At 44.1% G+C, this 15,888-nt stretch overlaps 1 protein-coding gene across 1 annotated transcript in view; it reads right to left on the bottom strand.

Annotated features, from left to right (window-relative positions):
* si:ch73-211e3.1 (mastermind-like domain-containing protein 1) overlaps positions 1-15,888 on the bottom strand; it is a 96,154-nt gene that overhangs the window by 33,685 nt on the left and 46,581 nt on the right. Inside the window, exon 2 of the mRNA XM_066681421.1 lies at positions 8,556-10,220. Coding sequence (XP_066537518.1) covers positions 8,556-10,220 — 1,665 coding nt within the window. The remainder of the gene's footprint in view (positions 1-8,555; positions 10,221-15,888) is intronic.

The raw sequence follows: 15,888 nt of genomic DNA, 5'->3' as shown, positions 1-15,888 counted from the left end.
CTTTGTGGGTCTGCAAAGGATCATGTGCGTCAAACAACACCTCCGTCTAACACCACTCCAGGAAGGCTGCGCATCAGTGTGCAGTGGTATATGGTTTTTGTAGAACCCACTTTGACTATGTCTAAACACCAAAAGGGGCTGTGAGGCCCAGGTTAAGAACTCCTATCCAAATATATTATTTGATACAAATATAATGCCTATCTTAATGTACTGAATATGTATCACCACAGTGACAGCAAAAGATACCACCACAATTACAGTTTTTCAGAGAGTGTAGAGCTTCCACGAAATGCCACAAACAAACACACACTCACACAAACATGATGATGTGTTTCTAACAGCAGTCACTGGGTTTCAATGACTCAAGTTTTCTCACTCTGAAGAACTTCATGGAAATCTTTATGTGAACTCTGATTAGCTTCTCATAGTAGTCATTGATTTTCACTGTTTTATCTGTGTACTTCTGTTCATTGACAGACTCCATTGTGTTTGTCTGTTGTATGTTGACTATTATACACCCATTGTACATCCATAATCATTTATACATAGTGTTTTTCTCATGTTATCTGCTGTGGAGTCTAAGGGTGTTCTTCAATGCCACTGTTGTAAAAGCTGATGCTCATTTTGAGTTAGAAATTGTATTAAACCAGCTGCTGTAAAAGAGCACTGCACAAAAAAACTACACTGAACTACACTGAGGAAGTAAGAAGCATTCTAAAGCCTCAATGACTTCAGTGATGAACTGAGTTCACTGCATTTTCTTCAAGACTGAAACACAGCTCTCAGGCTCTCGCACTAAGCTGCAGACCTCTTGGTCTTTTTATGGAAATAACAAGTCGTATGGAGTTGAGAGAGGAATCTCTGGCTGAGATGAAAGATTAGGAAAGTCAGAGATGAAAGAAGTGGGTCAGAAGCATGTAGAAGTGAGGTGTGTGTGTGTGTGTGTGTGTGTGTGTGTGTGTGTGCGTGAGTGTGCGCATGTGAGTTTCTGGGTGTGTGATCTTTTCATTCTACTCTGTTCACACCCCCATCTATTTGAGCTCATTACATTACACTGAGAAGCTGACACAAACTTCTCCTTCTAACAACCTCTCACACACACTTTAAACCCCTCATATACACACTTACAGAAATCTGACAGACCACCGCTCATGTGCTGGATTTTTATTACTCTTCTACCTATAAACAACATTTACTTTACTCCATAACAACTTCGATAAATTACCTATTTTTTATGTTTAATATTTGTTTATCCATAAGTTTCTGCCGAAGGTCCAGCTCCAGTGCCACCACCCAGTAGTAGTTTGGTCAAACGTTTTTTGGCAAACCTAAAAACAAGAAATATATCCATCCATTATCTGTAACCGCTTATTCAATTCAGGGTCACAGTGGGTCCAGAGCCTACCTGGAATCACTGGAGGTCACTTTTGAGTCGCCAATCCACCTACCAACATGTGTTGGACTGTGGGAGGAAACCGGAGCACCTGGAGGAAACCCACGCAGACACAGGGAGAACACACCAAACTCCTCACAGACAGTCACCCGAAGTGGGAATCGAACCCACAACCTCCAGGTCCCTGGAGCTGTGTGAATGCGACACTACCTGCTGCGCCACTGTGAAAAAACAGTTTTTGTTATATTTCCTCAAATCAAATGCTCAGAAAACCCTTTCCAATCATTCGAACAGAATGGCTTCCCTTCATGTCTATACTTCATCCCCCTCAGATCTGCTCTGATCTCCCTGCCCCACGCAGCACTGGTAAACAAAGAAACAAAGGACAGTGGTAGAGAAGGCTTCCAATAAAAAGGTACTGGGTAAAGCACATCAGACTGAACATCTCTGTAGCTGTTGGGTGTTTTCTTAGACGACTGTTTTCATTTGAATTTCTTTCAAAACCTGGCTTACTGGTTTCTACAAAAAACACCTACTCCAGCTTTAATGATCATGTAATCAGTGTTTAAGTGAAGGTATTAAACTAAGTCATAAATTGCAGTGTTTCTGTGGAACTTGTTTGTGAGGTCACAGTGTAGTGATTTTCTTGTGCAAATTCAACTGATTTAACTTGTAGGTGTATTTGAGCAAGGCAACTGCCAGAGTGTGTTGGCTTAATGCCAGCACTGAAGGTAAATGTACATAGACGAAGGTAATATAGTGTTACGTTATCTTTGATCATGATAAATAATGTCACCACAAGCCTTCTGGGTTTATTGGGACTGTGCTGTAAAACCTGGGGTTTCAGCGCTCCACACTACAGTAAGAGAATGTCTTGTGAAGGCTGTTAATCCTACATTCACCTACATCTGTAATTTAGTTACAACTGTAATTTACTTCTGAGAATCTGCCATTTCCAAACGTGTAAAAAAACAAGAACATTGGGTTATTCACTAGCTTCTTCTACTTACAGAACATATGATTTTTAATGCAGTATTTTTGTCAGTCTACTGACGATAACTCACTCCTGAATACTCCTCACAGGAAAACGAATCTGGTTTATCATCACACCACATTAACATGGGTGTAACATGAGGAAATATCATACGGGGCTTAGTCCATCACTGTAGCAATAAACAAAAAATAGTATTTTTTAAATACTGTGACTAAGCAGTTAGACAGACAGTTCCAGTAGTAAGTAAAGTAGATTGCAGAGTGTAGAGTGTGTGGGGTGTGGGTTGTGACCGACTGTGGACTGATCAGCAGCCTGATGACCTGGGGGTGAGGGGGTGAGGGGGTGGGGGGGGGGGGGGTTGAATCTGATATGTATTGTTGCTACTGAGACTATATTGGCTTTGCATTCCTAGCTTTTCAAAGCTGAAAAACTATGTTTGCAGTAACACCCCCCCTCCCCACCTCACCCCACCCCCAACATAAACACACCTCCACATCACTAAAGTTACTGGAGCTCAAATCACTGAGAAAGAGTACTCTGCTTTTTTCAGACACATTTAAAGTGCTTGAGCTGAGGGAAGCTGAAAACAAGGTTAGTCTCTCAACTCCCTGCTGAGATGTCTGACGTCTGTGTGTGTGTGTGTTTTAAGAGAGGGTGCTGGCATGCAATATTTTTTCACTCTGCTTGGTCTAAACTCCCCCGATATCCCCCCCTTTAGCCTGGGAGGAAGGACATCAGAGAGAGAAAGGGGGGAGAGAGGGGGGGGGGGGGGATGGAGAGAGAGAGAGAGAGAGAGAGAGAGAGAGAGAAAGGGGGGAGAGAGAGAGAGAGAGAGAGAGAGAGAGAGAAGGGGGTTGGGAGGGAGTAAGTTGTACTAAAGTTCAATGAACTGTATGTGTTTGTATGTGTCTGTGTGTGCCCCCTTGTTTCCTTCCTCTTCTAACTCTGTATTCTTCCTCTCTGACTCAACTGTACCTGTGTTAGCCTCACTTTCGCTGACTAATTTCAGCAACCAGTTCTGTCACCATGGAAACAAACAACAACAAAAACTTTCACTGACCCTTAAAGTCCAGCTGTGCTCCATGGTAACAGTTTTTGACTGACAGATGCAGAGAAGTTTGAGAGGTTAGAGTTAGCTCACCATGGTGGAAATGCAACACACACACACACACACACACACACACACATACACACACAGAGAAAATCATAGAGAGAGACAGAGAAAGAGAGTGAGGGAGAGAGAGAGAGAGAGGGTAGCCAGACCTGCAGGCAGTGAGTGAGTGAGTGAATGTGTGTGTGTGTGTGTGTGTGTGTGTATTCAAGGGTAAAAAGGGGAAAATTCTTCAGTTTTGTGAAGCTGTTAGTACAGCAATATTCATACACACACACACACACACACACACACACACACACCTCTAGGGTAGGCCAATCTGTCACAACAAGACAGAAGAGCGAGCAAAAAGGGAGACTTAATAAGAATGCACAAACACAGCAGCGAGAGAGAGAAAGAGAGAGAGAGGGCTGAAGGAGACAGTAATTGTAGAAAGGAGAATGGAAGACAAAGAAGAAGAAGAAGAAGGAGGAAGAGAGAGAGAGAATAACAGGAACACAGAAAGTAAATCAAAATTTTCTTTCATATGTGCTCACACGCTCCATTTATTCTTCTATCTGATTCCATAAAGAACACCCACTCTCACACTCCGACTGAATGGATGGAGCTGAAGAGATGATGAGATAAAGACACGCTCACCGAGACTTCCTTTCCAAACCACTAGCCTGACAAGCTAACCTCAGCCAGAGAGAGAGAACGACAGAGAGAGACAGACGTAGACGACAGAGAGGAAGAGAGGGAGGAGGGGATCCCCACTTGAGTAAACAAATCCGAGAAAGCATCTCCTGCTGGGAAAATGGCTCAGAGCTCTCGCAAAAAAAAAAAAAAAAAAAAAAAAAAGCACACACCCCGATAACAGCTTTACTTTTATTTCTTTTTTCACTTTACTGTAAATGGACGAGAACGTTAGTCGGCTTGCGGTCAGCATCACTTTTGTTTTTCTACATAAACTTACCTGGAAACTGCTGTCATCGTTGTCTAGACGGAGCGGAATGTTTTCTGTTAAATACCAGCCAAAAATATAAGCCACACACAGTAGTTCTACAATTACAGATTATAATCCACCTGTGGCTCTGCATACTTTTCAACCCTTTCACCCTGTTCTTCAACAGTCAGGACCCTCAAAGGACCACCAGAGAGCAGAAATGTATTGGCAGGAGGATCCTACTCAGCGCTGCAGTGATGTTAAGGTGGAGGTGCTGGTTTGAGTGGATCAGACACAGCAGGACTCCTGGAGTTTCTATAGCCCTCATCAATGACTGAGAAAAGTCCACCAGCCAACAACATCCTGTGGGCATCCCCTGTCCACTGATGACCAACTGTGCAGCAACAAATGAGCTACTGTCTCTGACTTCACATCTTGAAGGTGGATCAACAAGCTTGGTTTGTCTAACAGAGTGGACAGTGAGGGTACATATATACACAAGGCGTGTAAGTTGTTTGTGTTTAGGGTGCTGCAGGTTTGTTCTCTCTCCCTCCCTTGTGTCAGAGGGGCCTCTTTAAGTTCTGGGCTGCAGCTGAGTCTGCCAGGACCCCTGCTCCGCCTCCTCCAAAATTCATTATCTTTTATTGGAGTGATGAAAGAGGGCTACTGGGCTGAAAGAGCTGAACTATGTCTTCAAACACAGTGCCGGCCTGCAAGACACAATGCTGCCGCGGCACTTTGAAACTCTATACACACACACACACACACACACACACACACCACATTCACACATTCTCTCTCCTCTCTGTAGCACGTTGCCAAACACACTTAACAAGAGGCACCTTCTTATTCTCTCTTTAGTGCACACAGATTATCACATCATTTCAATACATTCAGAGCCCCAGCAAGAGGGGCATGAAACACTCATAAATAAGAGAGACGCATGTATACAAGACCTGAGCCATGGCACATAGTCTCAATGATAAAGGTCCCCTGAATGCCAGGTCTCCCCAATTACAAAACCCCACCAAACTGGGTGAGTGAAGGGTGGGATATGCTTCCTCTGAGAGCAGTAGCATATACTGCTGCCAAGTCAATGTCAATAAACAACTCACCACGTTTGGAGGAGAGCATTAATACGCAGTCTCGTAATGTTAGCCAACATTTACTGGGTAGCACCGTGCCCAATTATATGGAGATGCAGATGCATCCTATCAGTTTAAAGAGATTGAGGCCAGTTGTGTTCCACTGCATTGTACCTACTCTAATTGAGTGGACTCTAATTGTCTCGTTTGCTTTTCCATTGTGTGGAGCCATGTTCAGTCCCAAAACAACAACAACAACAACAACAACAGTAAACAATGCGCAAAGTTTCTGCTGCCATTGTTTCCAAAGCTGATGGTTCCAGTTAGAGAGTGTTTTGCCACATTCTCAGCTACAATTTGGGGGGAGCTACGCTAAATAAAATTGGATCAGGGACCAGAAAGTGTGTAGAGCCAAGTTATGTAGAGTAGGCTCAAATATAATGCAGTGGAAAAGTGCAGTTAGTCTCCCAGCCTCAGATGGCTTTGCAGAGGCATTACGTCTCATAATGTCTCCATGATATGGCCAACACTTATTCCCCTTTCACACAAGCACGGTATTCCGGAAACGTTTCGGAGTTTACCTGGAGGATCTGTATGTGTGAATGCAACCACACGCAACATTAGTCCTAGATATTACAAGGACATTATCCTGATAGAGCCCTAGTAAATACTCTAGGTAAAGTCCGAGCCTGTTTCTCCTGTATGCGCTGCACAGACGCTGCACCACGCCTAAAGCATGTGTTTCATCTCCTGCTGTGAGTCTCCCACTGTGAGCTGCATGCGTGAAAGACTACTCTGGGACATCTCCGGGCATCTCTAGAAATTCTCCAGAGGTCATGTTTGAAAGAAGTATCCCACTTGGGACCTCCAGAAAATGGAACCATCCATTGGAACGTTCAGAAAACAGATACTAAAGCCAAATTATATTAGAGTACTTCAGATAACGTACATTATGACTGCTGTGTTGACACCAGCTTGTACACTGTAAAAATGTCTGTAAATTTTACAGTGAAAAACGGTGAAACCGTGACAGTAAATGACTGTAAACTGTAAAAAGATTGAAAACAGTCTCTGTAACAGTGAACTACTGTAAATTATTTTATCAGCCAAAACACAAATGTTTACATCCCTTTACTTTAACAAATACAATATGTCACTGTTAAATGCACAAACCATTAGGGGCGGTACAAGTCTCCAATTGGGTGGCACGGTGGCGCAGCAAGTAGTGTCGCAGTCACACAGCTCCTGGAGGTTGTGGGTTCGATTCCCGCTCCGGGTGACTGTCTGTGAGGAGTTGGTGTGTTCTCCCCGTGTCCGCGTGGGTTTCCTCCGGGTGCTCCGGTTTCCTCCCACAGTCCAAAAACACGTTGGTAGGTGGATTGGCGACTCAAAAGTGTCCGTAGGTGTGAATGTGTGTGTGTCTGTGTTGCCCTGTGAAAGACTCCAGGGTGTGTTCCTGCCTTGTGCCCAATGATTCCAGGTAGGCTCTGGACCCACCGCGACCCTGAACTGGATAAGCGCTTACAGATAATGAATGAATGAAGTCTCCAATGACAGGGAGGAGCTGAGACTCATTAGGGAACTCCCAGCATGCCTTGCTCCTCCATATTTTCTGTGATTTTCCGAGTTTCTTTGTTTTTCTCTGTCTTTGAGGCTTTTTGATTATTTTGGGTATTTGTGTGTGTGTGTGTGTTATATCTAAATATGGCTATATCTCAGTCTCCATTCTCTTATTTGTCACACAATTTACATTCTAATTTTATGGCAAAACAACGTTTCTGTGTTATTTTATGTAAATACTGTACGGTTTTCATATAAAAATACATAAAGTAAAAGTACTGTAAATAAAAAAGTTTTTGAATATAAAATTTACGATTGCCAAAAATAATACTCTAATGTCATATAAATTTTGACGGTATATTTTACGATGAAATTTTGGCATCCGCAGCTGTCGTTTTTTTAACCTTAAATTTTACTGTTTTTTTTACAGTGTATCTATACTGTTGACTATTTTGTAATAGTGTAGGTCACAAATGAAGTCGAGCCCAAAACCAGAAGAATTCAAGTGCAGATAATCAAAAAAGAGCTGATCTGAACCAAAGGTTCCCTCTCGACTCTCTTCTGTCTGTTCTTATCTCCACAAATGAATGGTGTTATCTTCTGAGACCAAACGCAGCAGTATGAAAATGAAACACTGTTGGTCCAGTCCTAATTAATACAGATGCACTGTGTGTGTGTGTGTGTGTGTGTTCATTCCCTGAGCAGGAATGCCAATCATATACAAAGCCTCACATTCCTCTACTCTCTGTTCTGTTGTCCATTCAATTAACCTCTGATGTTTCCTAATCCCCAATCTTCCCCCTTTACACACACACACACACACACACACACACACACACACACACACACACACACACACACACACACACACACACAAGCACACACACAAAATCTTTAATGCCCCCTTGTACTAGACACACTGCAGGGTGCCACCCTTTCCCTCCCTCTTTTCAAATGACCCTTCCCAGAGAGCATGCATTAAACAGGCATATCCAAACCTGAGCAAGCAAATGGAAAAGTACTGAGGCATCTCATTCTCTCTCTCTCTCTCTCTCTCTCTCTCTCTTTCTCTCTCTCCTCATGTCCTTGGGTTCTCCACTGGCAAATCCCAGTCAAAACATATTTCTATCAAGGCAACACATTCTTTTTCCTAGCGCTTAGATCCTTAGACTCTCTAAAACAATGCTCAAGAGTATGAGAGACAGAGCTGAGATCTGTTCTCCAATTATAGACCCATTGTAAGCTTATCAGGAGCCAGGGATGTGCCTGAACGGCCAGAGTTTGCTCAGTGCTTCAAGGAATATTATGCATAGCCCATTCACTAGGTAGAAAATTGAACTAGCTAGCTCATTAGTTACTCACTGTATTCCTTATACATTCATTCGTGAGAGTACACTCTGTGTCACTGGGATGTTTTCAACGCTTTATGTAGCTAAGTAAAGTATTTGCAATATGCAAAATTAACCAAAGAGACTATGAGAACTTACCTCGCTGCAGTGGGGCACCATGCCATCTGCCTGCATCCCCCTTTGCATGCGCTGTTGAAGCAAATGCGCATGCCCTGCAGCTGAAGCAGGAGGTGTGGGCTGCATGCTGCCGTTGCGGAACCCGCTCAGGGACACGACCCCCATTTTGGAAGCATGAGGTTCGGGATCAAAATGTCGCAAGGGCTTGGTGTTGTTGAAAGAGTAGTTGTCCGGGCCTATGCTGCCTGGAGTGGTTTTGCTGAGCTGCAACTGAGTGGCTTTGGTCTGTGACGACTGCATGAGCAGTTTGAGGCTGTTGCTGGAGGGCTGGCTGGATGTGATGGCCTTATAGAGCTGGCTAGACATGTTGGGCGCCTGACCATTTTGCGAGTTGAAGGAACGTCCCTGTGCGGAAGGCGGGGCTCCGTGCTGAGTTGGACCAGCAGGACTCGGATGTTGCTTGTCCGATCGGTAAGGTGGTGATGGCCTTGTGGAGCTTGATGTCGGTAGACCACCTAGGTAATTTGCCTGGGAGCCCTGGATAGTAGAGTTGGAACCTCCAGATGCAGTGCTGCCTGGAAGAAGGTTGCTCTGTGGACTGAAAGGTGGCTGAGCAAGAGCTGGACTGGCTAGCTTCTCTGGCCCATATGGAGGAGAGGGCCCAGCAGATGGGGCTGGAGTTATGCTGGAGATGAGGGAACTCTGGGGACTCTGGATACTACTTGCTGGACTGAAGGGTTGCTGGTGGGGTGATGAACTTGCAAGTTTGTCCCCTGGCCGGTATGGAGGAGATGGGCCAGCCCAAGAAGATCCCTGCTGACCCATTGAAGACAAGCCTGACTGGGCTGGTGATGGACCACCACTGCTGGTGGAGTGGTGCTTACTATTGGATGCCAGCTGTTGAAGCTGCTGGGCCCGAGATACCTCACGCCAGTTGGGACTTGGTCTGTTGGACAGTGCGGCTGAAAGCATTGGTGATCGAGCCTGGTTCTGGCCCTGGGAGGAAGAAGAAGAAGAAAGTGGAGATGCTGAAAGCGGAGAAGGGACTGTTTTGGATGGATGAGGAAGAGTATAAGGAGCACCGGCTGGACTAGCGCCCATCTGGGGGGAGCCAGCCTGAGAGAAACCAGGAGACTGGGTTAGATGGGCTTCCAGGTGAGAAGGTCTTTGTGGAGAACGATTGGGCGTTCCACTCCCGTCTGGGAGGACAAAGTTTCCAGGACTATTGGTTTGCTCATCTGTCTTGTTCCCTAAGATCTTCTCAATGTCCAGCTCAGACAATGAGGGATCTGGGTTCTTTGTAAGTTCATCCAGAATCTCCTGAAGCTCCTGTTCCACAGAAGGGGCTGCTGAACTTCCATTTGGGTTGAAAGAAGCTGCCATGCTTCCTGAGCTTGCAGCACCTCCAGCTGTGGATCCTGGACTAGCTTTAGGGGGCATAGAGTAAGGGGAACCCAAACCATTGTTGGTATTGTTTAGTCTGCTTCCTTCCAGCCCACTTCCTTGGTTACCCATCCCGGTTCCAGTATGGAAGGGGGCTTGGGGAAAGCTTGGGCCCATGGCCAAGGTGACATCCTCTAGACATGGTCGCTTGGCACTGCCCTGGGTCATGGAGTTATCTGAGACCCCGTTCAGCGAAGGAGAACCATCAACGGCCCCAGGCAGCTTCCTCTTCAGTCCTGGCAGCTGTGGACAGAGAGAAAGAGATGGCACTGTTAGAATCTACATTTATTATATTGACATTGACTGTGCTTAGTAGAAGCCTGCCGAGATATGGACACACAAATGGAACAATTACTGTGTTGCTTCAAAACATGTTCTTCCAGTTGATCCTAACATTAACCCAATGTTCTTTAATAGTAACACACAGGTTTAGACTGTAAGGTACCTACTGTACTTGACTCTACATGGCTGGTTTTCCACTATATAGCCCCCCCACCCCAAAAAAAAAAAAATAAATGTAGCCGGTGATGACTCAAAACCTGCCAGCAATCCCAGGAGCATCTGAACCTCTGTAAAAGACACTGCATAACTTTTTAGAGCTGCCATTGTGTGTGAGATAAAAACAAACATGATAGCTACAGTAACTTGGAGATTTAACGTCTAGTTTATGCTGGATGTCTGCATTTACTCATGTAGACAAGTCTCCCTTGCCAAGCAGGGCTCTGCAAGGTTTACACGTCACATTTAGTCCCTATTTGGCTTGCTTGGAACCACAAGTTAGCAGTGACTTAAAAAGCCTTGTGTTCCAGGTACCAGGTTTACCTAATGGAAAAGCAAAAGAGCCAAGCCGAGATGAGTTAAGTAGATACCAAAGAGTGGAAAAAATGTCATTAGAATTGCCATAAAAAGTCGCAAGGAGATCAATTACCCTCTACAGGGATCTAAAGGCTCATACGGTCTACAGGGATCTACAGGCTCAATCTCCAAACATGCCTAGATTTTATTTTTTTTATTTAATTTTTTTCCCTGTGATTTGTTCCTTTCCTTGGACCTGAACCCTCTGCAGTTCCAGCTGCTTCTCAACCGGTGCCAGAAGTGGGATCATTCCCCAGGCCGTTTCCATTATTGCCTGGGTCACCACCCTCCCAAAACACCCCATTTACCCAAACTCCCAATCCCCAGATCTCTGGAGGACCCACTTGGTGGATTAAGACTAAAAGCTGGCAACCAGAAAGTCCTCATTGACATTCAGAGGGATGTTTGCAAACACACAAACCATAAGAATGCTGAAGGAGGCTGAGACTGCTGCAGCTGCGTGGCTACAAGTGAATGCCTACTGGGTAAATACTACAAGGTGGATTCTGATAGGGAAATTGTTCAGAAGCAGGACTGTGAAACATATGGAAACAGAGAAAATGGCCTAAGAAGAGCTTCAGTTTCTACAACCTACAAACTTACTCTTATTCACACCTGCCTTACGTGTTAACTTTCAGGAAGGGGGCTTTAGGCCGTACTGAAGAATTCAGACGTCTGGTTCCTATCTAGAAGTTTCTTTAGTGGCACAATTTACACAAAAACACTGACACATTTTCTTTACATCTTAATGGTTTCATTGTGCAGGAACACCAAGCATCTTTTCCCTGTTGCTCTGCTACAACAGAGAAGAATTGTGTTTATACATGAGAGAGAGAGAGAGAGAGAGAGAGAGAGAGAGAGAGAGAGAGAGAGAGAGAGAAACCGAGTGTGTCAGCTAAAATTGTCTAAACAATTAAACCAAAGGCAACTCAAAACTTTACTTCTTTGGATCCTCCCAGAGAAGAACAAAAGACAAACACAAAAAGGAGAAAGTGTTCTTAAGCAACACATTATTGATGGGATGAATAATTTACTGTAGCATTCCGGCTGGAGAAGAATGCTCAGTATTTTACTGTCTTGCTCCGTCTTTTATGAGGTGTTCTGATCCAGGTTAAGCCGAGAAATGCTTAGTGAGGAATCTGTTACTGAATATGGCTTCCTGCTTCTTGCTGTAGAAAGCAGACCTACACACAGCACTGTAATAGAGAGACCCTTATCTGTAGCACGCCCAAGTCTACAGGCGTGGACCCCGTAGCCCACTTCCTAACCCACACGCACACATGCAAACCCTTTCCTTTACACTCCTCCTCCTCCTTCTCTCATCCCCCTCTCTTTTTTTCCCCCCTTTTTTTCCCGAGAAGTGTTTTCTCACAGATTCTGAAACAATAGAATTCGGCCGACACACCTTCCCCGGATCGCCAAGCTGTCTGCAGTGTCCACCCTGCTGTGTGTGTGTGTGTGTATGTATGTGTGTTTGTGTGTAAGATGGGGGGAGCAGACACGTGACAAAGGGGAAGGGTGTGTATGTGTGTGTAACAGAATATGAATTACTATAGCCATCCTTTTAGTACTGCTGTTCTCTCTCTCTCTCTCTCTCTCTCTCTCTCTCTCTCTCTCTCTCTCTCTCTCTCTCTCTCTCTCTCTCTCTCTCCTGCTGGATCGGTGGGACATCTTTCATTCGGCAGCAATCGGATTTATCCCATTATGACTGACACCACCATCTGTCACCACTGAGAGCAGGCGTGTGTGTGTGTGTGTGTGTGTGTGTGTGTGTGTGTGTGTGTGGCAGAAAGATATAGAGAACGAGAGAAAGGTAGAGAGAGCACAGACATATCATACAGACCTCTTGATCATATACTGCACCATTATGGTGTTGTGAGATGTTGAATGTTTGCTGTTGCACTGTTTGGAGTTCCCTTATGACCATGCAGTGGGAAAACACACACACACACACACACAGGTCATACAAGTCCTACCTATATTAATGAATGATGTGTTCACATGATCAGTTCCATGGCATGTTCCTTTGGTAGGTGTTTTGACAAAGCACTGAGCTCTTTCAGTCATTCACTGGACATGTGCTCATGAGAGCTATAGAACTATAGATGAATGAGCAGCAAACTAACAAAAGTAAAAACAATGCAGAGAACACCAGTTGTCTTCAAAGCAAGATGACACTGCTTTGAGTGGACCTTGGTAAAAAAATTAAAAAATTTAAAAATTAAATAAAAAAAACATGGAACTGTGTTTAACTTACTTTACTGTTCACCTTGTGTACACCCTGTGTCACCCTGAGCAAATCAGCCACAGGTGAATCAACAGGATGAGCTACATGTAAGAACACAACATATTGTGATTACTTACTAGAAAATGTACGATCGTAAATGTGCATCGCTCAAAGAACCTTTGGTAGAACCTTTGTTTTTAAGAGTGTAGCTCTTAACAATGACAGGAGAATACGCCAATTTATGTTTCTGTGTTGAGCTTACACCTTAAACAATGCGTAGGTCCAACGTACACATGAACCGTATCCTATGCAGAGGCCTGACGTGCACTTCCCCCGAAATGTAACCAAACATCACGTCAACACAGATCATAAAGGCTGTGATTGGTCGGCAGTCAGGCGAACTTTGATCGAGTTGTACAGGCGAGGCATAGGCTTTGTTTTGAGTCACTGTGTTTGGTTGCTTATATTTTGTCTCTGATTTTTGAAAACATATAAAACAATACACAAATACAACTACAGTCCACCAGATCAATAAATACTACTCCAACTCCGTGCCATCGTGGCATTTTGAAAGAAGCGGAGAGTCCGTTTTCTGAGAAGAACCAGTGGGTGATTGCTCCTTTTAGTGCCCTCCACATCTGCTCTACTACAAGGCCACAGTTACAGACTCAAGGTTGTGCTGTTTATTCGTCGGTGGTGATCATATCTGGAGAATATCTGCAGCAACGTCCCCGTGCCTGATGTGTTGTGACTGTGCTGATGACTTGCTGTTGTCTGAGTGTCAGTAAGGAGCTCGTCTCTTTGCAGGGTGACCTGAAGGCGGCTCTACCTTTAGTACAGCAGAGCTCCTTTTATCTACTCTCAGGAGGGTCGCTGTTTCTCTGTGACAGCTAATGTTCACAGACAATCTAACTGTGCTCTGTAAGAAGCACACACACACACACACACACACACACACGCGCGCGTGTGCCTTTGATCCACCCTTCCCTCCAGCAGCCCACAGTGCTGATAGGCATCAGCAGATGTTAAGCCAAAATCATGGATGAACAAACTGAACACCACTACAATCCCTGTTAAAGGGCTTGAATAATGCATCCTAAACCCCAGTGCTTGTCTTAACGCCAGCCACCAAACTGCACACAACCACAGCATCTGCACCAAGACAAGCCCCAGGATTAAGTTACAGGCTTTTTCCAAAAGCTGTTTGGCTTTTGATTTTACACTGCGATTTCCCAGCCAGTTGTTGTAGAGTCACAAGGGCAGTCTACCAAATTTCTGTAGCTTGTTAATTCATCAGAATTCCATGTACAGTACTGTGCAAAATTTTAGGCACCGGAGATTACGAGGTTTAAAAAACTATTTATCTGAGCAGTAAGTGTTTATTTACTAAAAATAAAACAAACAAACAACGATTAACGGCCAAAATTAGAATAAAACCAAAAATAACGTTATTCCAGTGAGTGTGATATTCTGTGTGAATGTGTTGGTTTAAATTTTCCCAAATCTCTCCTCGTGGCAGTCCGAATTATTTGAGGTTATCATCCAATACCTAGTTTTACCGTTTAATAAATAACTATTTTAAATAATGTTTGCTGTTGATTTAACACATTCGTGCAAATCAAGGAGAATCTGAACAAAACCTTGTTCTTAAAACTCATTCCCACCTACTACTTTATAGAAAAAATCTTATATTTCTTTTATATTTGATTTATATATATATTTTTTGTATTTATTGTGATTATATATAACTTTATACAAGCACCACACTTACTGAGAGGGCACCCATTTAAATATATATAATTATCTTAGGTGCCTAATTGAAATGCTGATAGCCAGCTCTTATTTTGGCAGCACTGGGGACAGCGTACTCATGTACACCTTCTAATAAACAAATACCCAGAATGTACAGCCGATTCATCGTAAGACCGCCCAACAGTGGTGTTAAATCAAATATTGTATGTTTGGCCATAGTGTTTGAGTCTAGGGAGTGTGGATCAGCACTGTCTTCTCCCTCAACATCCACAGTGACCTTTAGGTGACCTTTAACCCTCAACTGCTCCCGAGGCACTGGGACGACTACTGAGGAATTAAGTGTGGAGGCTTAATTTTGTTGGATTTTGTGCAAGAATAAGAAAATCTTTGTTTTCATTTATAGCCACAAGTATATTTCATCATCTACCTGTTGGAGATTGCTCCAGACCCCAGGATGAAAGTGCGAACGCTACCACACGTCTCGTCATAAGACATCAACGTCACTGACAGTTTAACATGTTTGGGGAGGGGTGCATTACCTGCCTAGATCTGTTATGTTAGCTAGCAAATGCCCGCACGGATGGCTCTGAGTGGTACAAGGGCTGCGACTGTAATCCTACCCATCCAGAGGGACCTCACAGTCTCTTCATGGGCCAAGTCCTTTCTCATCCAGGAAAATTTACAGCACTTAGGAAACTCCCCAAGAGTCACTATGGCTCAAGGGTCAGCCAATGGGACCAGCCCAGTCTGCACTGTACCTACAAACATCTTGAGAATAAAAGGCAATTTATAAAGTTAAGCAGCTGTTTAATCTTCTATTGATTCCTTTATTCATTCATTCATCTTCTATGAGCACTCCATTCAGTTCAGAGTCCTGGTGTGTCCTGAGCCTATCTGGAAATATTGGGCGCAAGGCAGGAACATCACGGGGCGTCACACACTCACACGGTTTTGCACAATCCATACCAACATCCGCTTTTGGACTTTGGGAGGAAGCCTGAGCACCTTGAGGAAACCCATGCAGACACAGGGAGAACACCCCAGACTCGTTGAGGTTTAATGTTCCCACAACATGAC

This window comes from Hoplias malabaricus, chromosome 9, assembly GCF_029633855.1.
Source record: "Hoplias malabaricus isolate fHopMal1 chromosome 9, fHopMal1.hap1, whole genome shotgun sequence".
Lineage (NCBI taxonomy): Eukaryota > Metazoa > Chordata > Actinopteri > Characiformes > Erythrinidae > Hoplias > Hoplias malabaricus.
This window is presented reverse-complemented; position numbering and strand designations above follow the sequence as displayed.